At 43.9% G+C, this 27,436-nt stretch overlaps 1 protein-coding gene across 1 annotated transcript in view; it reads left to right on the top strand.

Annotated features, from left to right (window-relative positions):
* Window positions 1-27,436, top strand: part of MIA3 (MIA SH3 domain ER export factor 3) — a 195,802-nt gene that overhangs the window by 12,644 nt on the left and 155,722 nt on the right. Inside the window, exons 2-3 of the mRNA XM_082250981.1 lie at window positions 6,999-7,132; window positions 24,994-25,080. Coding sequence (XP_082107107.1) covers window positions 6,999-7,132; window positions 24,994-25,080 — 221 coding nt within the window. The remainder of the gene's footprint in view (window positions 1-6,998; window positions 7,133-24,993; window positions 25,081-27,436) is intronic.

Below are 27,436 nucleotides of genomic sequence, written 5' to 3'. Positions count from 1 at the left end.
CGATCTTGTTGCAGTGCAGCTCCAAAAAGGTGTATGCTTGCAGTGCTGGGACAAGGTTATCTAGCACCCAGGGCAAACATGCCAAGTTGCACCCCCCCCCCCCCCCCGAAGATGTATGAGCATCATGCCAGTAAAAATCCCCCCCCCCCCAAAAAAAATAATGCACTAATCTACATTCTTACCTCCTAAGCATAAATTCCCAGTACAATTCCACCCCCCTGCTGAAATCCCTCCTCCAGCCCCCCCCCCCCCACCCCCAACCTCCCCGACTCAAATCCTCTCCCTCCGCATATACTCCCAGCACAATCCCCCGTCCAATAAAAAAATTCCTCCCTTACTAGCACAAATACTCTACTCCTCCAACTTCCCCTCCTAGCACAAATCACCCCTGCCCACTCAAAATCCAGTACAAATTCCCCTGTCCCACGCCTTCATCCTAGCACAACCCCCCCCCCCCTCCCCAATTTCCCCTCTAGTAAAAATGCCCCGCAAAAATCCCTACTAGCAGAAATCCCCCTCCCAGAAACAATTTCCCCTCCTAGCAGAAATCAACTCCCCACCACTATGTCATCTTTTCTAGTACAAACCCCCCCAAGTCATCGTCCCCCCAGCACAGATCTTTTTACCCAATCTCTCCTCTCAACACAACCCCCCCCCACCCCAAAACCCCCCAAATTTCCCCTCCCAGCACAATTGCCTCCCAAGCATCCCTTTTAGCACAGATCCCCCTCCCCAAAAAAATTTCCCCTCCTAGCACAACTCACCTCCCTCCCCTACTATATTATCTTTTCTAGCACAAACCCTCCTGCTGAAATCCCCCCTCCCAGCACAAGTCTCCCCCCACCCCCCCATCATCCGCAGCTTAAATCCTCCCATTCCGCATATGCTCCTAGAACAATTCCACCCTCCAAATAAATCCCCTTTACTAGCACAAATCCTGTACCCCTCAAACATCCCCTCCAAGCACAAATCAACCCCTCCCCTACTCCAAATCCCAGTCACCCAACTCTTCATACAAATATGGTGAATAAACCACCTTTCTCCTGCGCTCAGAAAACTAGGCTCCCCGACTGCTCTTCCCACAGAACTTTACATATGGCGTCTCGGATGGCTACGGTCTTGCTGCCTTAAAGGACTGGGGCAGTCCAATAGTATTGCAAACAAAAACACAAAGAAGGGCGCACTGACCTAGCGCATTATCCTCAATATTGGCTTTATTGTTATAACATAAAAATGGCTACTCACAAACGAAGGTGAAAATCAATCATATCGGACTCAAAAAACTTGAGTATCAGGAGTAGTCCATACGAATGTCCATTGTCCTGTTAGGATGACGGCTTACGCGTTTCGAGGCTATGCCTCTTCCTCAGAGCCACCACATCAGTTGTCATTACAAGAAAGCCAAGGGTCGGCTCTGATAAACTGTACGGGGGAGATGCCTCTAACTGCAGGCATCACTCAGTACAACACCCTGAAGAAATATCGGCCGATACTTCAAAAAAAGTGACTATCTGCCCCACCGATAATCGGTTGATCCCTAGTAGCTATATCGAACGCTCAGGTTGACTAAAGGCCTTTAGTCTCTCTAAAGAATTTTCACAATGAGGCGCTTTGGTGCTAAAAAAAAAAGCCTGAAAAGCTCACGAAAACCTATTCCCATTGAAATCAATTAATGCTTTCACACTGGGGCGGTGCGCTGGTGGGGCAGTGAAAAGAATCCTGCTAGCGGCATCTTTGGCTCATGTAAGAGCCCTTTCACACTGAAGCGCTTAAAAACTGCCCAAAAAACACTGAGCGCTTTTGCAGCGCCTTTCAAGCACTTTTGAGACGCTTCCCATTAATTTCAATTGAGAGAGGCATCTTTGTGGTGCTTTTATTTAGCGCTCCAAAAGATGCTGCTTGCAGGATTTTTTTTCACCGCCCCGCCATCACGCTGCCTCAGTGTAAAAGCATTTATTGATTTTAATGGCAATGGGTTTTCGTGAGCTTTTCAGCGTCAAAGCGTTTAAAAAGCGCTTCAGTGTATAAGGGCGCTTGAGTGCTAAAAAAAAAGCTCCTCAGTAACGCCCCTCTCCATTGAAATGAATGGGAAGCACCTCAAAAGTGCCAGAAAAGCGCTTCAAAAGTGCCTCAAAATGGTTCTTGAAGCAGTTTTTGAGTCACGTGTCTATGAAAAAAGCACACCGCTAACGCTTCAAAAGCACCTGAAAAGCGCTCAGTTTTATTGGCAGTTTTTTAAGAGCCTCAGTGAGTGTGAAAGGGCTCTTGATGAATGACACGAGGCAATGTTCGTTTAGTAATGTAAACGTTTGCACAAAGATTTATATGTATAACGTGTAACATACGTTCCATATTGAACCATGGCGCAACATTTTCTCCTTAGGTTTATGCTTTGGTTGAATACTGTCCCACAGGCTTTCTGGCCTACAATACTGCTGTGCTCAGATCAGTATAAATATGTGCGCGGTATGGATCTGAACACGTTTTTTTACGCCCACGTGGGTGAACCCTAATAGCTCTCACTTTCTAGGTTTCAGGCTTTGTAGAATCATTGGGGAATTCAGTATATTGGCTATTTGTGTAAAGGACAATTTTTGTATTTTTTATTTCCCCTCTCTTGGTAACCCTTGTAATGATAATTTGATGGATCTCAGTCTGGATCACAGCACTGTTAAAGACAAGATATTTTGTTAAACCACCTGCGGGTATAAGAGTAGTGCTGTTTATATAGTGTCATCCAATTGGTGTGGTTTGAATGGTTGTCATATTTTGAATATTCATTGTGATTTCTCAGAAGGATATGGTTAGGCAAATAGACTGGCATTCTTTTCCTTCATGAATTTTAGTTCTGCCCTTAGGGTTATTTCACACACAGTGTGGTGAAAAGTGATTTACTGTATTGTAAAAAGCCTGTCACAGTAAGGACACACAGAAAACAATCGTTTCCTATGTGTCCCACTCATACTGCAATGCAGCCTAATGTGATAAAATGCAGACATGCTGCATTTTATTGCAGTGTTGCTGTACACAATCGCATGGCACAGTACAGTAGTGCAGCGCATTATGCTGCTGTACAGCTCCATGAATGAAATGTATGTTTTGTACACGTGAAATAACTGTTGCATGAATACAAAAAACTAGTAAAGTAAGGCGCTGTTGTACTAAAAACATGTGTTCTTAGTATACATGTAAACAGGGCTTTTTTTTAATCTGGAACTTGGAGGAACTCAGTTCCCCCACCTCTGGCTCAGGCCTTCTGCACCCTTCTCACCACTATCACTTGTAAACAGAAAAGACCAGCCTCTGTGTTTACAAGTGACAGCTTGTCTCCCAATGGCTCCCACAGATATGATCTCCTGAGTGCAGGATGGGGAGAAGGGAGATTGCAGGTGCCCGGGGTGAAGTGTGGATGATGATCCACTGAATGATCTCCCTGCAAGGGAGAGAGACGAGCCACCTACAGTGTGCAGGGAAGTACTAGCATCGGCTGGGTGCTTCAGTTTAATACAGCAACAAAAGTAAGACATGTGGAAGATGGTAGAGCTTTTGGGGGGGGGGGGGGAGAAGATGGGGACAGTGGAGTTGCATGCAAAGGTCAGAGCTGAAGAGGGGTGAGATGTGGATGGGGGATGCAGTGGAAAGCAGCTGTGAAAGAAGGCTGAACTTTGCACTCTGTAAGCAGCACACCTCTGAACTCTGTATGTAAGATGCCCAGAACTCTGCACTCTGTGTGTAAACCCCCGCCCCCCACCCTGGTATTTAATGCCCCTAGTGAAATTTGACCGCATCCACTATTTAATGTGGTTTGGAGGGGGGGGGGGGGGGGTTGGAGTTTTGTAGTTGAGTTCCTGCACCTATTTTCTGAGAAAAAAAGCCCTCCATGTAAAAATGTAGAAGAAGTGAATGTGAGTACATCACCCCAAAAAAACTAACACAGTGCAGGTGAAAAAAATAAAATGAAAAATAAAAATATTGCAAACTAATAGTTTACAAAATTAGATATCACAGTCCAATGCAAATAAAATGATGATAGTCTGTGTTGCTCGCCAGTCTCTGTGACCACAAGCAGTGTATATTAAATGTGCTTCTCTTCCCTTTAATCAAGTGCTCCACCGTGTGCAATACAAAAATGCTGCGCTCACCAGAGTCCCCAGGTCTCAGGTCTCAGGGACCACTAGGCTTTGAATGGATATAAGCACCAAAACATCCAGAGATTCTTCCACTGCAACCGCTATTCACCTGTGCATATCTTCTCCTCAGACAGCAGATGGCATATAGCATAAAGGAAAAAAAAAAAGGTGATCGTGGAACACCGTTTATTTAAACTGTCCCATAAAAAGCATCTCTCTGTTAGTCTGCTTACAATAAATGTGCCTAGACCGGCACCAGCTCAAATAGCCTATACTATACTCCTCAGTGCTTGAATCAGGCTCATTCTCACCGATCGCTCTGGTCTCCCGGCTCGCGTGCGTGCCACAGAGGTGCAGGAAGTGACGTCAGTGGTTCTCCAGGCTCGGCTCCACTCGGCACTGCTTGGCCCAGCTCAGTTTGCTTTTCCACTGGGTGGTACGAGTCGGCACCTTTCAGCACTGTATAGGCTCTACTCGGCTCAGTTTGCTTTTCCACTGTTGTCGTACTTAGTACTAAGTGGGTGGGATTGCAACGATTCTCTGACCAATCAGTGGCTAGTAGTGACAAACAATCAATGCTGCATGCAAAGGATTGTGGGATATGGTATAGGTACGGCCTGCTTGGAACCCCAACCGAGGTGGTATTGTTTAAGTGAGCCATACCGACGCCATACCATGTAGTGGAAAAGCGCCGCTGTACCAAACCTTACCGAACCGTTCTAACCCGTACCATGCAGTGGAAAAGCACCAAACCGAGCCAAACCGATCCGTACCATGCAGTGGAAAAGCGCCATTAGCAGAGGCCAGTTCCATGCCCCACTGTAGACTCCCCTCCCCCAGCCAGTCCCAACCAAGCTGTCCCAGCTCCCCCCCAACCGCCCCCTGCTGGCCAGGTCGGGAACCCAGATTCAGTCGGTGAGTAGAGAGTACCTGGAGTGGAGCTTTAGCCTGGAATGAGGAAGGTGCCAGCAGCCTGAGAGCAATTGACACTGGGCTAATTAAGCAATCAACCCTTTAAATGACACCAACCGGAGCGGGAGGAAGCTCGTAATTCTAGCAATACCAATTATGATTTTAGAATAATGGTCTGTAACACACACTGTCACCACAGACAGATATGTTCATAGGATTTATCCTATACAGTAGCACTCTTCAAGAGGCAGGTTCTTTGTTAGCTTGTTTTAAGAGCTTAGGGGCAAGGTTAACTCTTTTCAAAATAAGGTTTTAATAATGAAAAGATCAAAGTTGGTGCAAATAAAATATTTACAGAAAAAAAGGTGTTTCAAAGAAATAATTTCAAAGACATAATTCAGCAATAGAAAAATAAGGTAGAATTGAGGAGGAAGGATACTTGTAATCAATGTCCTGGGTGTTATCAGAGTTCAGTCGATGAGCCAGGTGTTATCGGTTCTCAAGTGTGACAGATGTTCCTGATTTGATGGTAAAGGAGAACTCTCTCAACTGGTTAGGCATCTCCCTTTTTCTCTGGGATCAAAGGGGTGTTGACAGATGCCCCTGACCAATAAAATGGAGTGTCCATTGGCTGTCCTGGGTTTATGACAATATCAGGTCCCTCCTCTACAGACAGTTCTATACCACTATTCATATCTTCCAATATGTACCAGTTGCATTCTTGAAACTGATAGATTATTGTTCAGCATTGAATTTCGCTTCCAGGGATACTAAACACAGGGTAGCTCAGATAAACTTGCCACCCAGGGAATATCTGATAGCTATCTTCCCTTCTATATGTGCTAGTGTGGTCATGTGTGACCTTATTTCGTTCAGTACAACATTTCTCATTCAAATATTTACTTATTATTAATCTGTCATATTCCTGTCTGAATTTATGAATTGTGTGTGGATTTGTTAAATTTGTAATTGGGCAGAGCTCACTTTACTAGTTCTGGGTATCCTTAATGGATTTGGTCATAGTTTTACGATAGGCCTGGACAGCAAAAACAGACATCCTGCAAGACATCCATCAATTAGCGGTTTACAGCTCTGCACAGGCCTAAGCGCTGGTTTCTAATGTCTCTGAGTTAAGACAACTGCTCTTTTGAAGTGTAAAACCTATGCATTCCATAAATGAAAGGAGGAGGGATGGGGTAATTTCACTGTGGCAATGTGTAACTGTTCTGCAAGACTGTCATGGCTGATCTATGATAACTGAACAACATGGCCGCTTGCTACAGCTTTTCGTGTGTCCAGTAGGTGATATCATTACATGAGCATTCATAAAAAAGGGGACGGAGAGCTAAAATTACACTCTGCAGAGTTCAGTGAGAGCAGCTGATTGGAGGGAAGGGCCACACTCCCTTCACACAGCACACGGGAACAGAGCTGAGGCTGTCAATCTGCTGGAGGTCCCTCCCATGTCACCATTTCCTCTTGGTGTCAGGAAAACTTGTCAGAAGTGCAGATAGCAGAGGAACAAAACAGCAGACAAAAATTACACTTAGTGCTCTTAATTGAAACAACTACACACTGTAGAGGGATATGCTTTGTTCATATTTCATGTCTGTGGTTTACAACCAATTTAAAGTGGAATTTAACTCACTAAATCAACTTTTTTTTTTTTTTTTTTATATCCCCCACCCCCTTACACAAAATGAGTTAAAAAAAGTATTATAATTTTTACCTTCCTGTTCTTTTTTTGAGCTGCAAGGCAACGGATTTCTGTGTGTGCACACATACGCAGTTGGGTGGTATAGTGCCAATCTGCCAGAAGCCAGCAGCATTTGTGTGCACAAGCAGAAATCCACGGCATGTGTGCAGAAGCTCCTCTGATCTCTGTCAGGTCCTAGATGCTTGGAAGACTGCTTTCATACATGTGTAATTTTAATGTGGTTCTGTTTCCTTCCGCAGAGTTATTATGCAGAGGTAAAGCCTTAGCGGATTTCACAGGTCCAGACTGCCGCTTTGTGAATTTTAAGAAGGACGAATTAATATATGTTTACCATAAACTGTCCGGGAGATCGAGCCAACTTTGGGCAGGAAGTGTAAGTGAATGTTGCATGTTTTATTCTACAAACTGTTCTGCCTATTTTCTGTTTTAAAAGTCCTTTAGCGGATCCGCCTGCTCAGGGGGGGGGGGGTTGATCTGTCCGCTGATCTCCGCTGAGCAGGCAGATGACCGGTTTATGTCTGCTCCACTGATGCAGAGCGGAAATAGACATAGCCCGCTGTCCGTTTCTATCCGACTGTCATTTCATCCGCCAGACGAACGGAAAACGGATCCCCATCCATCTGTTTTTAGCATACCAGATCGGATTGGATGTCAGTGGGTGTCAGAGAGCTATAGAGGGTCTGATCAAGTCTACCTGAAAAACTGACAGGCGGACTCGATCGCTCCGTCAGTGTGAAAGGGGCCTAATGGAAAATGCGCCTTGCTTAGACTAGAGCTGGCCATACATTATTAAAGTGGCTCTTCAGTAATTTTTTCATCTTTCCATCTATTAAAGCCTCTGCCCTTTGTTGTTTTTAACTTTGGATAGTAAAAACTTTTTCTGCCAGTAAATACCTTGTACAGCCAACTTCCTCATGTCTGGTAATTAGCCAAGGCTAATGACATCATGTAGAGCTCTCACTCTCTTGAGAGTTTGCCAGCAAGGGAGGAGGGTGAGTAATAGGAGGACCAAGGAGAGCTGCAGAGCTGGAGGGGGACTGGTTGAGGACAGAGATAACAGGAGACTACAGAGATCCATGAGTATTTATCAAGAGAGGAGAAATGTGCAGGCAAGCAGTGGTATGAGCGTGTCTGTCTGTCTGCATGTATGTGTATGCGTTTGTTTGTGTGTGTGTATATATGTGTGTGTATGTGTCTGCATAAATCCAGGAAGTGAACAGGCAGCAGCTTCAGCTGCCCACAGTTAAAATGGCTGCTGCCAGACTTAGTGGAGGGAGATTTCTGGAGCATATTTAGTAAGTACAGAATCACAGTACATTGCATATTTGGCAAGTACAACACTGTGCATTCCATTTCACGTGGAATGCACGGTGTCAGTTTTCCACTCGGAAAAAAGTTCTTCCTGTCGAGGTGGTGGTGCACAACATCCTGGGTGAGGTTGGGTAGATTCGGGGTCTTAAGAAGGACAGGTGGCGGCCAGGACCCTAGACAAAGGCATGGAGGAATGTCAGTCTCTGGGTGTACGTTCGACTTTTCTTTCTGTCCTTTCAAATCCCCTAGATTTTTTTATAAGATCATAAGATCCGATTTTTGGAAAAAGTCTGCATGTATGGGTTAAATGTGTAATTGTTTCTTAGCCTGAGGGTTTGTTTAGGTGAAGGTTAGGGCTTTGTTGAGTTGAATCATGGTAATATTAATATGAAAATGTGTCTTGGTTGGTAAATTAAGTTTTCTTTATGTTTTTTTTCTCTGGCAAAAAAACGATTTTCAGTTTCTTTGCTGATGTAAGCTATTTTTGTTTATATATATTTTTATTTATTTTGTATATGGCCCCATTCACACTAGTGCGACTTGTCCCGCGATTTTGGAACGCAAAATCTCATGACAAGTCGTTTTCTATTATTTTCAATGAGCCCCATTCATATCAGTGCGTTTTGAAGTCGCACCGACTTCAAAGTAGTTCCTGCACTACTTTGCCACGATTTTAATGCGGTTTGAGGCATATAGCCTTGCCATTGCTTTCAAAATCGCGGCAAAATCGCGCCGCGCGATCGCAGCAAAATCGCTGTAAAATTGCGTCGCATAAGTGTGAAAGGGGCCTAAATGTAAATATGTTTTTATTATGTTTGTAAGTTTTGTTTAATAAACAAAAATTTTCAGAATCACAGTATATATAAAATAATATGCAAAGTGGTTGGAGGGAAGCTTCAGAATGGCAAATATGTTTTTATTACAAATTATGTGATCAGACTGCAGTTCCTCTTTCAGTTTTTTTTTTTTTTTTTTTTTTGTAGCCAGACAATCTTTCAGTTAAAAATGTAACCAATCTATTAAAAATAATCACTAATTGTTTAATCGATGGAACCGTTCCAACCGTTCCTCCACATCCGACCGTCTTGTTGAGTCGAAGTGAATAAATTGAAGGAGCTTTGGTTTGCAAAGTTTTAATCAGTTTGATTATTTTAGTTGTGTTGAGTAATCGCTTGTATGATCTTAATGAAATATGTGTGCCCACCTTTAGTCAGGGAGGTGTAGTCAGTAATGATGCTGCTAAGTTTGGTCTGGGGATCTACGGTTCAGTGAGTTCTGGTCATGAAGACGTTAAGGAAATGTACTTGCACCCTGAATTTCCTGTGTATTTGGTAATTATCTGCACCTCACCTACTTTGTAAATATGGCCAGATGCCTTGTCATTGCTTACCGTGACTTTGTAATTACTGTAGACATAAAAGATGGTTTATGGATTATTCTAAAACATACAATGCTCCCATTGTCCCTTAATTCGCATAAATGACACCAACTTCCCTATTGAATAACTGGATATAAAAAGGAAAAAAATGGGATGTCTCAGATATCAAGGTCAGTCCCTTACTAAACAGTGAAACCATAGGATGAGCATGCCAGCTCGAGAGCTAGCAAGTGTTAGGAAAAGTGACATGAAAAATGAACAAAGTATATCCCTCTTTAGTGTTAGCTTGGCTTAATCCAGAGTACTAAATGTCATTTCTCTTTTATTCATTGACAGACAATACTCCTTATCTTCTTTATCATTGGGTTATACTGCCCCCTACAGGAGCAGGACAATAGGCGTGAGAAAGCTTGACTACTCCTATGGGTCAGTCCCGGGGGGTTGTACTCCCACGCTCAACTTCTTTCTATCTTTGTTATTTTGTTCCTGTGAGAATTTACAATCAACTGCCGGACTGGGTGATGGATTGGATAATCTAGATCCGGAGGGTCCCCCCAGTCTGGCCAGCGAGCGCACGCAGGCCTCAGCTCCACGCTAAGTCAACCATGACATAGCCCTACTGGACAGGAGCTGGCCTGTGAGTTAAACGTCTCGCGAGGGGGCATACGACCTGGCCTCGACCCGAGTCCCAGCTTTCCTCCTGGCCGACAGCCCCCCCTCTCCCAATGAAGCAGTTGTTTGTCAGGAGCGGTGCCCATCCTGTTCCTAGTATGGTAAGTAGCTGTCCCCCCTCTACCCCTGGAGGGTTTTGGGGTGGATGTGGGCCCCTCCTTCCCATGCAGCTTCCCCTACTCTTTTTTTTTTTTTCTGTGGTCCTCTGCGGACTTGTTACCCCCCCATCTGCCCACACCCCCCTCCCCTCCCATGGGGTGACCATACCTCTTATTTTGGTCTGGGGTATTGAACTGGTGATGGGGGTGGGGGGGAGGACCCCACCGGTGACCGGACAATCAACTTTTGGAAGGGGGCTGTACCTGGTTGGGGCTCCTGCAAGGGCCTCCCTTCCTGCCAGGATAATTTTCGGAGCCCCTGGGGTCCCCCCTGGGCCCCGGGAGCCGCATAGTGCCGTCATTTTCTTGTAGCCTTTTATGCTGTAGATCGGCGACCATGTTTGTGTAGCCTCAGCGGCCATGTTTATGTAGCCTCGGCAGCCATGTTTGTGTAGCCTCGGCAGCCATTTTCTTGTGGTTTTCTCATTGAAAATAGTGGCAGCTGTGTTTTTGAAGCTATATGGGCAGTGATTTCGGCCGTGGGAGCCCCTCTTTGTCCTCTAGTGCTGACTCCTGGATCTTTCTCTTCCTGATCAACGCATGGCGTGCAGTTAGCTTGGGGCTGTAAGTACCTGATCAGTGGTGGTGAGTCTTTTTGTGGGGTTCTCTTTCCCTCTCTCTAGCAGCGGTAGTCCTCTGTGCTGGGTCCTGTGGTGCCGCCAGCGCGGTGGGGGTGTCCCTAGCAGTGTTATGCACTTTTTTGTTGGAATGGTGTAAAGAGTGATGCGCGCCTCCCTTTTAATTACAAACTGTGATGAGCTGCTCTCAATTTAAGCGTGTATTAGGAAATCAGGTGGAATGTGAGGCGCTAACACCTATAGTACATTATTCCAAAACACAACCTCAGTTAGTGAAGGAAACAATATGAATGGGGTCAGTATCACTAATGAAAAAGTGCTAAAGTGACTGTGCACAAATAAATTACCTATAAAGATAGGTGATAGTGCAAATATGAGCAAATTGTAAACATATAATGAATAAAGGGCTGGTGCTTAATCTTACATGGTTCACGTGTTGTGATTATGAGTGCTACAATAAATACATAATAATAAACTTCATGTAATAAATAAACACCAATCCGTGACACACCATATAATGATTACACAATAATGCGTTTGCCAAGACAGTTCATAAAAAAATATATAATGTGAATATTCCCAAAAATGCGTGGTGCTTTGTTGTGCGTTTTTTTTTCTCTCTTTAACGTGCTTCTTACTATTGGTGGGGTGCCAAAGTGACGCAATGGGTGTCTGATCCTTCACCCAGTGACCCGGGTCACGTACCAGATGCACCCAGGCCTCAAGGGACCTATGGTGCAAGTAGAGCTCTTTAAAGGATCTTTCAGCGACACCCTATTCCTAAGTAGGGATTCAGGGATGGTTTAAAACTCCTGTTTAAGTGGCTCAGATTCCAAGTGGCTCAAGAAAATGACAGGGAGAAAGCCTCATGGTGCAGTATGTATTTATTAAAATGAAAATAAGCAGAAGAAAACAACTCACGTTTTCTGGTGCCATACAGGCACTTGACATAGCCAGTATAAAAATGCAGGCAGGGGAGCCGCTATGCTGATCATCAGAAAGCCGCTCCTTACTTCCGCGTTCCAAGCTGTAATTACCGCAAACTGGATGTGACTTTGGACATGCTGGACCTCAATGCAATTCGCTACATAAGCGTCATCAGGAAGTGCTCAATGCATTTTGCTACATAAGCGTCAGTTTTTTTTGTGTGGGTCCCCCTCTTCACTAGTATAGTCCTTAGAGCACATTTCCCCACCTGATCCCTTCGCAGAGGCTGCCGGGCCCTCCGAGTCCCAACAATCCCTGACTGCACTGACGGCGGTCCTGGAGTCCATAGTGTCCAAGGTGTATTTGGTCCTGGGAAAATGCGTTAGCCAAAAGCGTCCCCCGCCTTCACCTGCTTCATCTGTCACATTTGATCCTAGATCTGATTCGGCCGCTGCGGATGCGAGTTATCCTTCTGGGTCTGTGTCCACGCATCCTAAATGCTCAGATAGTGAGGATAATTCCTCTGCTCTTCTAGCCCCTCATGAAAAGGCACTGGTGGATGCGATGATTGTGTCAGTGCGTGAAACTTTAAAGATGGAGGATGCGGCTGATGCTGCGCCAGGGGTTCCAGTCCTTTTTGCACCCCACAGGCCCTCCAAGGCAGCGAAGGTGTTCCCCTTTCCTGCTAACTTTGATAATATCACAAAGCAGTGGGGTTGTCCAAAACGCACTTTTGCTGTCCCTAAGCATTTTGCGATGCGGTATCCTTATGAGGATTCCCTGCTTAAAAAGTGGACGGTCCCACCTGTAGTGGGCTCGCCTGTTTCCAGGTTAAATAAAGCCACCTTAATTCTGGTTAAGATGTCTCCAGCCTTTAAAGATCTGGCTGATAGGAGGTCAGAGGATCTGGCCCCCCATATGTTCACTGTGGCTGGTTCGGCACTTAGGCCAGTATTTACTATTGCCCTGGTGTTTCAAACTCTCAATGTGTGGGCAAAACCTTTACATCGGGACCTGAAGGGGGAACAGCTTCCCCCTACCTTTGCGGAGCTGGCAGATCAGTTGGTCCAGGGGCTACAATTTGTCTGTGATGTCTCTTTGGGCGGCTCCTTTGATTTCCAGACTGTCTGTCTCAACAGTGGTCCTTTGGCGTATTATGTTTCTGAAATGCTGGTCTGTGGACCAGACTTCTAAGAAGGCCTTATCTGATCTCCCATTGGTGGGGGATCACCTCTTTGGAGCCTCCTTGTCATTCAGGTCCTCCCAGGGGGGAAGTGTACTCTCCTTCTGCAGGCTGCCAAGTCGTAGACGGGCCATTCTTCTCGGCTCATAAGAGGCCTTTTTGTCCCTCAGGGCCTCAAGACAAGGGATCTAAGCCCTTCAGGGCTTCCACCAGAGGTTCCAAGAAAACCAGGTCTGGCAAGCCACGAGCGGGCTCTTCCAAACCTGCGGACAAGGCTTCCTTTGTATGAAGGGGCACCCCCATCTGTATTAGGGTGGGGAAAGTCTTGGCTGATGTCTGGATCTATGGACCTCCCTGGTACAGGACAAGTGGGTCCACAAAGTCATTCAGTCCCACTACAAGATCGAGTTTCAGTCTTATCTTCCGGAAAAGTTCTTCCCTTCGAATCTGCGCTTGTCCTCAGATCGCTTATGGGGTCTCTTTGGGGCAGTGCAAGTGTTGTTACTTCAAGGGGTGATTGTCCCGGTTCCGACTTTGGAACATTTTCAGGAGTTTTACTCAAACCAGTTTACAGTTCCCAGGAAGAGAGGCAAGGTACGTCCAATTCTGGACCTCAAGGAGCTAAACTGCTTTGTGTGAGTACAGAAGTTCCGAATGGAGTCTATTCGCACGGTAGTGGTGCCCCTACATCAGGGGGATTTTCTTGCTTCTATCGACATCAAGGACGCCTACCTTCACATTCCAATATGTGCCGATCACCAGCGCTTCCTCCGTTTTGCAATGGGCGAGGAGCATTATCAGTTTGTGGCGATACCCTTTGGTCTCGCCTCCGCTCCTCGGGTCTTCACGAAACGGTTGGCCCTGGTTATAGCAGTATTGTGTCAGCGGGGGGATCGTGTACCGGGAGGACCTGGACGTTCTTCTGCAAGCAGAGTCTCCGACTGCTCTGATGGACAACTTGAAGATTATTCTACGAACTCTGAGGGAGTTTGGTTAAATTCTGAACCTTCAGAAGTCTGCTCTGGTTCTGTCCGCACGACTGAACTATCTGGGTCTGACTCTGGACTCTGTCTCAGCCAGAGTGTTTCTTCCTCTGGAAAAACTCCAGAAATTGCAGGGGGCAATTCAGCTTCTGTTTTCCAGCAGACGGTCATCCCTCTGGGCTTGCATGCAAGTGCAGAGCCTGATGGTATCTACCTTTTTGAGACGGTTCGGTTTGTACAGTTCCACACGAGATCTCTGCAAAAAGAGATCCTGGTGAAATGGGACAAGAATCCCTAGTCTCTAGACAATCTGATCCTGTTGAGTCGGGGTACGAGAGGTCCCTGATCTGGTGGCTTCATTCTGTGGCACTTCAACAGGGAAAATCCTTTTCTCTTCCTGTACTGGACAGTTGTCAGCACGGATGCCAGCCAGTCTGGGTGGGGAGACGTACTCGGCACATATTTTGCTCGGGGGTCTGGACTGCCGATTTAATGTACTGGACCCTTCTTCTTCAGGGGTGTCCGGTACACATTCAGTCGGACAATGCCACGGCTGTGGTCTATGTCAATCACCAAGGGGGCACAAGAAGTGCCTTGGCGACTCAGGAAGTAGCCGGTATTCTAAGGTGGGCAGAACAATTAGTTCCAGCCCTCTCTGCTATACACTAATCCAGGGGTAGAAAATTGGCAAGCGGATTACCTCAGTCAACAGGCTGAATTCCCAGGAGGAATGGTCGCTTCATCCGGAGGTGTTTCATCAGTTGTGTCTCCGGTGGGGTACTCCTGAGGTGGACCTTTTGGCCTCTTGTCTCAACAGGAAGGTACAGAGGTTTGTGGCATGGTCTTGGGGTCCTCTAGCGGATGCCACAGACGCCTTAGTGGCACCTTGGAGTCAGTATTGTCTGATTTAGGCCTTCCCCCTCTTACATTTCTGCCAAGACTCCTGTGCAGGATCGAGGTGGAAGGAATTCTGGTGGCTCCACTAGTCTTGGTATGCTGATCTGGTACGGCTGGTCACCGATGCTCCTTGGAGACTTCCTCTCAGGAAAGATCTGCTGTCCCAAGGGCCAGTCTTCCCTCCTGATTTATAGTCGCTGGCTTTAATGGTTTGGCTGTTAAAAGCCAGGTACCGAAGGATAGAGGTTTGTCTGAATTTCCCTGATTTCCATTTGAATGAAGACATTGTATTGCCTTCCTTATGTCACAGGCCTAAACATCCTAACGAAATTGCCTTGCATTCCCTGGATGTGGTTCAGGCAATCAGGGTGTTCTTGGCAGCTATCAAGTCTTTTCGGAGTCAGACTTACTATTTGTACTCATGGATGGACCTCGAAAAGGATTGGCTGCTTCTGCGGTGACCATTTCCAGATGGATCAGACAGACAGTGATTCAGTGAAAAAAGAGGAAACCAAGGAGGGTATGGGGAAAGAATGCAGTCTAGTATCTCACAAAAGTGAGTACACCCCTCACATTTTTTAAAATATTTTATTATATCTTTTCATCTTTTCATGTGACAACACAGAAGAAATTACACTTTGCTACAATGTAAAGTAGTCAGTGTACAGCTTGTATAACCGTGTAAATTTGATGTCCCCTCAAAATAACTCAACACACAGCCATTAATGTCTAAACCGCTGGCAACAAAAGTGAGTACCCCCCTAAGTCAAAATGTCCACATTGGGCCCAAAGTGTCAATATTTTGTGTGGACACCATTATTTTCCAGCACTGCCTTAACCTTCTTGGGCATGGAGTTCACCAGAGCTTCACAGGTTGCCACTGGAGTCCTCTTCCACTCCTCTATGACGACATCACGGAGCTGATGGATGTTAGAGACCTTGCGCTCTTCAACCTTCCACTTGAGGATGCCCCATAGATGCTCAATAGGGTTTAGGTCTGGAGACATGCTTGGCCAGTCCATCACCTTTACCCTCCGCTTCAGAATGTCACAGTACATGTTGGCATTCATGGTTCCCTCAATGAACTGTAGCTCCCCAGTACCGGCAGCACTCATGTAGCCCCAGACCATGACTCTCCCGCCACCATGCTTGACTGTAGGCAAGACACACTTGTCTTTGTACTCCTCACCTGGTTGCCAACACACGCTTAACACCATCTGAAGCAAATAAGTTTATCTTGGTCTCATCAGACCACAGGACATGGTTCCAGTAATACATGTCCTTAGTCTGCTTGTCTTCAGCAAACTGTTTGCAGGCTTTCTTGTGCATCATCTTTGGAAGAGGCTTCCTTCTGGGACGACAGCCATGCAGATCAATTTGATGCAGTGTGCGGCGTATGGTCGCTGACAGACTGACAGGCTGACCCCCCCCCCCCACCCCTTCAACCTCTGCAGCAATGCTGGCAGCACTCATACCTCTATTTCCCAAAGACAACCTCTGGATATGACGCTGAGCACAAGCACTCAACTTTTTTGGTCGACCATGGCGACGCCTGTTCTGTGGAACCTGTCCTGTTAAACCGCTATATAGTCTTGGCCACTGTGCTGCAGCTCAGTTTTAGAGTCTTGGCAATCTTCTTATAGCCTAGGCCATCTTTATGTCAAGCAAAAATTCTTTTTTTTCAGATCCTCAGCGAGTTCTTTCCAATGATGTTGCCATGTTGAACTTCCAGTGCCCAGTATGAGTGATTGATAGCGATAACACCAAATTTACCACACCTGCTCCCCATTCACATCTGAGACCTTGTAACACCAACGAGTCACATGACAGCGGGAAGGGAAAATGGCTAATTGGGCCCAATTAGGACATTTTCACTTAGGAGTGTACTCACTTTTGTTGCCAGCAGTTTAGGCATTAATGGCTGTGTGTTGAGTTATTTTGAGGGGACAGCAGATTTACACTCTTGCACAAGCTGTACACTCTCTACATTGTAACAAAGTGTAATTTCTTCAGAGTTGTCACATGGAAAGATGTGGTAAAATATTTACAAAAATGTGAAGGGTGTACTCACTTTTATGTTAGATACTGTATAAACCATGTCACCAGTAAGGTGCATGTCAAATAACCAAAAATGCAAACAGAAAAAACGTTTGTATACTCCTAGAGGGTAACGCCCCCCAGAGGTACAAAAAGTGGTTAATGATATGCAAGTTAGACACGTAATGATGGTTAAAGTGCACAAATTTATTGAAAAAATATAAATATTAAAAAAGCCTGTGCAGTGACACTAGTAGCTTTAGTCAGAACCAGAGTATACATACATTGCAGTCACCCAATCACCTAGCGTGTGTCACTCACACAAACGACAATGAATATATAACAAAAAAAGTCACTATGTAGTGTCTGGACGCAATGGAGTATGTGCAATGTAGCAGTCAGCGCGGGATAGCCGTACTATAGTTGCAAGGGAAAATATCCATTGAATCTAGGCCGACTGCACTTAGCCCAGGGGTGGCCTAAGTTAAATGGCTGATTGATGGTGCCAAATCCTTGGTATAGTAAGGCTATTCATATTATATGTCATAAAAGTTCATCTGTGGAAGTCAGTTCCTTACGGGCCGTACACACTTGACGAAAATCAGACGAAATATCCTCCGATTTTTCTCTATCTTCTCAGCGTTCATTACAGTTTTTAGTCGACAGTGCATAAATGTTCACAAAATTTCTCGTCTGATTTTTCTTTTTTTTGGCACATTTGTTCCTAGACTTCCGGGTTGTCAGCAACTTCAGATCATGCGCGGTCTTTCGTATCCGATTTTTCACGGACGTACTGCATACACATTAAACGAAAATCGGTCGTCTGGGGACGGACGAAAAACATTTTGGTGTTTGTCCCTCCGTTTTTTTTCGTTGAAAATGTCGGCATCAGCTGCTGAAAGTTGTGTACACACTAGGCGAAAATCGGACGATTTCACATCGGGCGGAAATTTTTGGCAGATTTTCTACTAGTGTGTACCCTACTTTAGTGACCATATTAGAGTTCATTGCGAGCCGTCTCGTTTAATTGATGACAGATGCTCAAAACAAAATGCTGATATGATACACTCTGCATATATGAAGCGAGGGAGAGGTTGTAAAAAAGCTGGGAATGTAGGCTCCAAGGATGTAGCTTAAAGGTGTGGTAGACATAAAGAGCATGTAAATAAATAGTGGAAGCTCTCCTATTGATGAACTAATGAATCTTACCACACCCAAACCCGAGCCGGGATAAGTCCAAAACATAAAGTGTTGCTAACGATCCATCGGCTCCAGCTCACTCAGACCATCAGTGGTGAATAATCACCTTGGTATAATAAACACACCGTACTCACTGAATGCTCCCTATTGCCACCAGTGTATCCCCACAACTGACAGTGAGAAGGTTCTTCAGGACTACAAGACCCATGCTCCTTTGTACATTTTAGTCTGTAATTGATGGCAGCTGAAGCTGAACATGCTAAAACACTATGTATTGGCACATCATTTTGTTGCCCACATTGGTAACTCGCAGCTTAGACTTTATGCACATTGTGTGTTTAGCCCCACTGCATGAAATACTAGCTTTTTGTTGCAGGCAGAAGGCACAGGTGTACCATCCAGTCCTGTTGACTGCATCCTGTGAAACTCTGTGAGAGGCTAAAAGCTGCTACGGTTAGATAGTGTATCAAGCTGTACTAACATTCAGGGATGAATTCCTAAAACGCAGACTGCTTGAACTCCGGGTATTTGTCCAGCCACAGCAGCTTTCAGCCTCCAATAGAGTTTTACAGGCTGCTGGCGGCACGACTGGATGGTGGACCTGTGCCTTTGGCTGGCACAAGACACCAGGAACCTCGTGCACATGGGCTAAATGCCTTCTAGTGACTGCTTCTGCATGTAGGCTTTGAAAGGCAGCATTGCCACCCTGTCACAGGAAGTAGCTGGGGAACTTTTGCCTATCTTTGCACAATAAAGAAAATTTTGCTGCAGTTGAGTATTAAATACATCACATTTTCCTTTTTGAAGGATATTTTGTATTAGGGCAGCCAGGGGGAATTTAGCAGGCCTCATAACCTACTGAGTGCTCCCTATTGCCACTGCTCCATCTGCAAAGTTTTGACTTCAGCTCCATACATGCAGATGTGTAAATCCGGCCATAAACGTGCGTGGGAAAATCTGGGAGCTGTGCACGTGGCAGGCATCAGTATTAGTATGAAGGTCAATGGTGCAGTGCTGCAGAATGTACGCAACTCGCCATGTATTCATAGTACAGTTATTATTAGATGGTGATACAATGAATATCTGCAATATAAAAACTCAATTTCCTGCTTTATAGGAGGATTTTAATGGTGCACTCCAGAGTCTCTAGAGAGGCTTATTTATAGCTGGTTGGTGGCCGGCTCAGAGGCGAGATGTAGTTAGTGACAGCCGGTGTCATTTAATAAGTCAGTACAAAGTGTAACCAATCAGAAGAAAGTATTCCTGTTGTAAAAAAATTAAAAAAAATACAATGCTGAGTTGGCCGCCCTGCTGTCAGGTTGACAGTTTGACATCAATACTTTAGTCCCTGTCCCAAAACAAGAAACCTATAGATCGCAAAGTTGGAGAAAAGTCCCTTTTGTGCCTACCTTTTGAGGGCCAGTGACACAGTATTGAAGCCAGAGGATACACATAATAGCCTAGCATCTAGAATTTTCAGACAGATAAGTTAGTGATGGCCCCTTCTCATCAGCACACAAGGCATTTTAAAGTTTAATCACCTGCCACCCAGGCCAATTTTGACACTTCTCTCCTACATGTAAAAATCATAATTTTTTTTTTGCTCTAAAATTACAAAGAACCCCCAAACATGTTTTTTTCAGCAGAGACCCTAGGGAATAAAATGGTGATTGTTGCAACTTTTTATGTCGCACAGTATTTGCGCAGCAATTTTTCAGACGGGTTTTTTTTTTGGAAAAAAAACTTTCATAAGTTAAAAAAAAAAACTAAATTTAGCTTAATTTTTGTGCATAATGTGAAAGATGATGTTACGCTGAGTAAATACCTAACATGTCATGCTCTAAAATTGTGCACACTCATGGAATGGTGCCAAACTCCGGTACCTAAAAATATCCATTGGCGACAATTTAAAATTGTTTACAGGTTACCTGTTTATAGTGACAGAGAAGGTCTTGGGCTAGAATTATTGCTCTCGCTCTAATGTTCGCGGCGATACCTCACATATCTGGTTTGAATGCCAGTTGCATATGCGGGCACAACGTATGTATGCATTTGCATCTGAGTGCGAGCGCGTGGGGACGGAAGTGCTTTAATTATTTATTTTTTTATTGTTTATTTTACTTTTATTTTTAGATTTTGACTTTTTCCCTTTACATTTTTTTAATCACTTTTATTATTATTACAAGGAATGTAAACATCCCCTTGTAATAGGAATAGGGCATGACAGGTCCTCTTTACAGAGTCATCGGGGGTCTATAAGTCTAAAATAACTAAAAATAAAAAAACAATCTCGGCTACCCAAGCGAGGCAACGACAGTGTTTACGACTGCCAAGGCTGGACGTGATGTCATAACGGCGCACCTGGCCTCCGAAGGTCATAGAGATGACCGGGGACCATCTGGTCCTCGGGCAGCTCTATGGTAAAGGGCCACCGCCAGCCAATTCATCATCCGGCTTCTTCCCCCACCGCCTGTAAAAACAATCAAGTGGCTGAACAGCAGCTATGATTGTTTTTACAGTGCAGGGAATCGCCTGCTGAAAAAAGAAGATATCTAAATGATGCCTGTAGCTGCACCCATCATTCAGCTATCCCCACTCAAAGTCCATGATGTCATATGACGTCATTGGGTGGGAAGTGGTTAAGGCATGCTTAAAGGGTAACTCCACTTTCGTAGGGAAAAAAAAAATCGCAAATAAAGAAAAAACAATCTAGTGTATACAATTGTGACACATATTGTAATTTGATGTTATTAATAATTACCTTTCCTTTTCAATCTGCGGGTCTGTAATTGTAAAATCCAAAATGGCTACCTGGAGGTTTTCTGTACACAGAATGTGTACTGACCACACCCCAGAAACATAAATTCCTGCTTGTGTGATTGGCTCACTGATTTTCCCAGAAGTCTGCACGAAGATACAAGTCAGATTTCTGGCATCCCCTGCAACAAAAATTTAATTTTTGGTGAGATACTCCCAATAGGAACACATCTAAAGGAATGCAGGCCCAGCAGCTTTCCTCATTTAGGGACTGCAGTTGCACAGCTGATTGATCATTATGAAACCACTCCTCTTAGACTCACTCACACACAGGGGTGCAGAGGAACAAACAGGAATTTCTTCAGAATAACAAAAGGTAGAATCTGCACCAAGTTTGTTACAATCCTTGTGATGTACATAGATCACCCAGAGGGGAATGTTTTTTTCTTAACACAAGTTTACGCTTTAAGTAACCTCAGTCAATATTAATGCATGTTGTTTTAGTTTGCCTTATTTTTTGGACACCTCAAGTGCCCTTACAGCTCCATGAATCAAGTTCCATATCCTTCACAAAACAGGTTTCCTTTAATCAGTGAAATCCGAATTCTGATTGGTTGTAGTGTGCCCTTTCAAGTATGACCCAAAAATACAAATTTTATATATTGCAGCTTACCAGTCATTGGTGGTTGCATTAGTTTTGGTTTTTCGGGCTATGAATCTTTTTCAGCAAGTACGGAAAATACTGTAAAAATACTGTAAAGCTGAAAATAAGGAAAAGACCAACTTGAATTTTTTACAGATGCAGTGAAGGAGTGAGTGTAGTCACTCAGGAACAGAAAGTAAGTTATTTGCAGGATCAAAAGGTAAAAGTAAAAGAAAAAAAGTCTTAAAAAGGGGAAGCTTATGTATCCAAGGCTGTGATTTCTTTTTATACAGACTGGTCAGCAATGGCTATGAGCTTTATGAGTGTAATGGGTGTGTGATTTGCACAGAGGATGGTTACAGAATGAGAGGCAGCAGATTTACTAAGCTGGCTGAGTGTGGGGAATTTGTTTATTAACCACTTTACCACTAGAGCATTTTGCTGTCTTTTTGCGATTCGGCGCTGTGCGACTTTAACTGACAATTGCGCGGTCGTGCGATGCCGTACCCAAACGAAATTGACGTCCTTTTTTTCCCACAAACAGAGCTTTCTTTTGGTGGTATTTGATCACCTGTGCAATTTTTACTTTTTGCGCTATAAACAAAAAAAGAGCGTTTATTTTGAAAAAATAACAATATTTTTAACATTTTTTTATATGAAATTCCCCCCAAAAAAGATGTAAAAACCAATTTTTTTTTTAAATTTTTGGCCAATTTGTTTTCTGCTACCCATGTTTGGTAAAAAAAATCGCAATAAGCGTATTTTGATTGGTTTGCGCAAAAGTTATTGCGTTTACTAACAAAGGGAAAGATTTCTGTCGTTTTTGGTGTTTTTTTTTTAACGAGTAATGGCGGCGATCTGCGATTTTTTTTTTGCGGGACTGCGACATTGCGGCGGACAGATCGGACCCTTGACTGACATTTTTGACACTTTTGGGGGTACCAGAAAAGAGTGGTAAGAGTGTGATGGATTTTTACACAGGCTGGTCTCAGAGTGAGAGGCAGCAGAGATACTGATCCTGGTGATTGTGATTGATTTTGCACAGACTAGTTATGGTGTGGGAGGCAGCAAGGGTTTTGAGCTGTGGAAGTGTTACTATTTTTTTACACAGGTTGGTAACAAGATGAAATGAAACAAAGGGATTGCACTGTGTAAGTGTGATTTTTTTATTTCACAGGCTGGTCACAGGGTGAGAGGCAGCAGGCAGACATACTGGGCTAAGTGAGTGATATGGAATTTTACAGTAGCAATTAAAGTGATTGGAAAGCCTTTTTTTTTTTTGCTGTTAAAATAAAAAAAGAGACATCAATTTTTTTTGGGTACAGCATCGCACAACCACGCAATTGTCAGTTAGAGTAATGCAGTGCCGAATCGCAAAAAAGGGGGTAAATATACTCATAAGTGATATGAAGAATATCACAAAGACATCGCAAGAATACAGAATATAGTCCCAATAGATAAAATGCCCATGCTGTATTAAAATATTTTCACCATGACTTTTAGGGGGGTTATTTGCTAAAACTGCATGGTGCAAAATCTGGTGCAGCTCTGCGTATAAACCAATCAACTTCCAGTTTTTTTTTGTCAAAGCTTAAATGAACAAGCTGAAGTTGGAAGCTGATTGGATACCATGCACAGGTGCACCAGATTTTGAGTGCTCCAATTTTAGTAAATCTTCCCCTAAATCTTCATAACCGTGTGAGCAAACACCATCGCTGTGCACAGCTGGATGTACCCTCACCTTATGAATTGGACCTAACTGTATTGTATGGAGGTCAAATAGGGCTTATAATGTGTCCCAACAAACACTCCCAATGCTTCTGTTAGGAAGCATTCCACATGCCCACCTTCTTCTTCATGTGCCCAGATGTTCCTTTTAATCAGGGAACAAAAGTAGAAAGGAACTCTGTAGTGTAAAACAATAAGCTTTTATTGAATTAAAAAAAGAAATGCAGTGCGGCCTACGCCCTACCTCCGACTATGCAGTTTTCGTATTTACAGCTGCGGCATGCAGTCCGGGCCCAGCCCTCCTTGCTGAGCCCGGAACTGTCCCCAACACCAGTTTTTTCTATGATGAGGCACTGTGCTACAACCAAGGGGTTTATTTCGGAATGTTACTCTATGTTGCTAACAGCTTATCTGGAGAAAATTCCTAGCCCTGCTAAATCTCATTGGGAGGCGGATGTTGGGGTTATCAGTGATGATCAGTGGGACGAGGCCATGGAGTCGGTGCGTACGTGCTCCCTCGGAGTCGCGCAGCGACTCTCTCAACTTTACATACTCCTCCGGGTCCATCGCACCCCCCTCCTCCTTTACAGGATGGGTCTTAGAGCTGACTCCTTGTGCACCAGGTGTAGTAGAGACTGTGGAGACCTCATTCACCTTCTGTGGCGCTGCCCCAAGCTCCACAGGTATTGGACGGCGGTGGTCCAGACTGTTAATGCTGCTTTTTCCCTCTCTGTGCCGGTTGATCCGAAGCCGTGCCTCCTTGGCATGGTGGAGGACTACTCGCCTGATGTCAACGTCCGTTTGGCAATGTCGAGGTCCTTTTTTCAGGCCTGGAAGCTTATTTTGCAGCACTGGACGTCCCCGTCCCCTCCCTCGCTGGAGATGTGGGTGAAGGCGATGGGCGCTACCCTACGGTATGAACGCCTAATTTATCAACATAGAGGTGTCCCGCTAAGATATGAAAAAATATGGGCTGGGTGGCTGGCACAGCCAGGCCTGGCACCAGCTGATCTTATCATGGATCGTTTACTCCAATAGCTCCCTGTATGTTCTGATTGCAGGTTATGGAGCAGATCTTTGATGTGTGCTCGTGTTACCATGCTTGGGTGTGTAGCTGTCCTTACTTTACTGGGAATGCACTTTCTTGAAGATGTCATGTATTTGTTATTTTCTGCCTATACTCTCTTTGTAAGGGAGTTTTGTTGAATTGAAGCCTGTGAACTTTCAATTGTGTTCAATAAACTTTGTTTCTGATTTAAAAAAAAAAAAAAAAGAAATGCACTCACAGGATATCTCTTTAAAAATGCTCTCACCCAATAGGAGGGAAAATGACAAACCAGTGATCCAAGATGGCGCTGAGGCTCTGCCCAACTCGATAACATCACAAAACTCCACCCATCTGATTTGCCCCATCCACACCAGGTCTTCTCGAAGGTTTGGAAAGGTCCAATATGGACGTGGCACGTCAGTTGGGCAGAGTTTCATTACTTTGTCATGTCGGGTGGAGCCTTAGCGCCATCTTGGATCACTGGCATCTTGATAGCATTGCTCTCTGTTTTACATTGTATTCTACGTGTGTTGCAAAATTCAAGGGAAAGTAACCAGTGTGAACAAGCCCTTGGGCATCATTAGGATCTTTGTATTGGTTGTGTACATCTTTTGCCTGTTTATTTTCCTCTGAGAGAATGTAATTTTAGTGTTTTTTTTTTTTTTTTATCAGTTGACACTAACAAATTGATTGCTGAAGTGGAAAAAATAATTGTTTGTTTGATCTTTTCACAGGTTGGCATAGGTTTTGGATATTTCCCAAAGGATTTAGTAGACATAAAACAAGTTTACACAAAGGATGAGCTGGAGTTGCCAACAGATGTAAGTCTTCATGTCGAGTGCTAAAAAGAAACTTTAAGGCCTTATGTATACAGGATGTTTGAAAATCTCTTCTGAACGCTGGAACGATGTTTAAAAACGTCCCTTTTGCCACTTTTGCATGTCGCGTTAAGTGGCGTTTTTGAGCGTTTTAGTTTGGAAGCGTTTTTCCAGATAACAGATTGTACTGATCAGTATACCCTCCCTCCCAAATGTTTCTCTATCTCTCTCTCTCTCCTCTCATTGCAAATGGTAAGAAATGTTTTCCCATTAAAAAACGCCTGTAAACGAAAATGCTTATAAACGCTATTTACCGCGTTTAGACGCGTTTGAGCGATGTTACAAGCATTTTTGGCGTTTCAAATGCAAATAAACTTCCATCCTGAACGCAATTTTTTTCTTTAAAAAAATGCCACCAAACTTAACTGCCTTTAAAAGACTATAAAATACTCAGTGCACATGTATAGACAAGATAACATATGGCACTTTTCCACTAAAAGTACCGGCTCGGCTCCACTCGGCACTGCTTGGCCCTGCTCAGCTCAGTTTGCTTTTCCACTGCGTGGTACGAGTTGGCACCTTTCGGCACTGTATAGACTTTACTCGGCTCAGTTTGCTTTTCTGCTAAAGTAGTAAGTGGGTGGGATTACAACGATTCTCTGACCAATCAGTGGCTAGTAGTGACAAACAATTAAGGCTGCATGCGAAGGATTGTGGGATATTTTATAGGTACAGCCCGCTTGGAACCCCAACCGAGGTGGTACTGCTTAAGTGAGCTGTACCGAGCCGTAGCATGCAGTGGAAAAGCGCCAAAGCGAGCCAAACAGAGCCGTACCATGCAGTGGAAAAGCCCCAATATTACTGGAGAATTCAGGAGGCTGCTTAAAAAAATGCCCAACTGCTTCTAAATGTCCATTTACCAGCAGCAGTGTACATGAGGCCTAACAAGCAAGTTAACCCATAGCAATTATCATAATTCATTTTCTGTGCTTCTAAATTTTCTAAAGAAGACAGAAATCTTATCAATTTCTGCTATGGATTGCTGCACACCACTGATTCTTTGCTTTACATCATCTCCGTATATCCCTTTGACCTATAGAGTGAATTTACACTATAGGGTTAATTTACTAAAACTAGAGAGTGCAAAATCTGGTGCAGCTCTACATAGAAACCAATCAGCTCCCAGGTTTTTTTGTCAAAGCTTAATTGAACAAGCTGAAGTTAGAAGCTGATTGGCTACCATGCAGAGCTGAATCAGATTTTGCACTCTCTAGTTTTAGTAAATCAACCTCTGTGCGGTGACAGACGTTTTACTGCATTATAAAATATCTGTCACTGCAGGGACACACAGGAAACAATTGTTTGAAGTGTACATTTTGGGCACAACACTGGGCACTGGGAATTGGGCACAACACTGCCCCCTGCTGCAGCCGTGTTACACAAACATTGGGACTAAAGGCTGAGTATGTAGAGTCAAAACATTTGGATGAAGTGTGGAAGGATTTGAGCCCGGGTCAGTTTTTTAGTGTGAGCAGAACAAGAAAGGTGTTCAAAACATCAAAGAATTTCAGTCCAAATGTCAAATTTATTCCATTAAACAGTCCAGTACATTCCATATATAGTTACATCCTCACATAGTTAGTCAGGTTGAAAAAAGGCACAAAGTCCATCTCATTCATCCATTAAAAAGGGCAAAACAAAACATTTTTTTTACAGTTCTATATACACAATCTCATACCCACAGTCGATCCAGAGGATGGCAAAAAACCCCAGCAAAGTGTGATCCAATGATCAATGCCCCCTTTATTAGTGCTGGAGAATGTTGATGTGCTAATGAGTTGATAAAAAGGTTATAGTGCGTAATTAGCAGTATATAGTCATAGTTATTTAAAATATTAACAACAATATCCAAAATGTCTAATAGTATATTTAATCTAAAATATATAATTTATAAATATATATTGTATGGTAAAAATGTGGAGAACATGATTCTCTTATATTGGTTTAAAAAACATAACTCGTATATACCCTATCAAAACTTTTCTAGTATTCGATGAATTGTGAAAGTGTTAGACTCCCGCTAGGTTTTTAATAGGTAAATTAACTATTTATCTTTGTCCCAGTGTCCATATTCACAAAGACAAAAAGTAACAGGAAATACAAACTTTTACAGTTGACAAATGACAAAGTAAGGTTGAGGGTAAGGCATGAGTATGTCTTCCAATTGGAACATTTTATTTTGGTCATAACTAGTTAAGAGGGTAATTCCATTTCTTCTGTAGAGATTTTTTCTCACTGTCTGTTGCATCTCTGGGACAGAAAGTGAAAAAAAATATATCTAATGGAAAAAAAGTCAGCA

The sequence above is a fragment of the Pelophylax lessonae genome (genome assembly GCF_965119305.1).
Source record: "Pelophylax lessonae genome assembly, chromosome: 3".
NCBI classification, from domain to species: Eukaryota; Metazoa; Chordata; class Amphibia; order Anura; family Ranidae; genus Pelophylax; species Pelophylax lessonae.
This window is presented reverse-complemented; position numbering and strand designations above follow the sequence as displayed.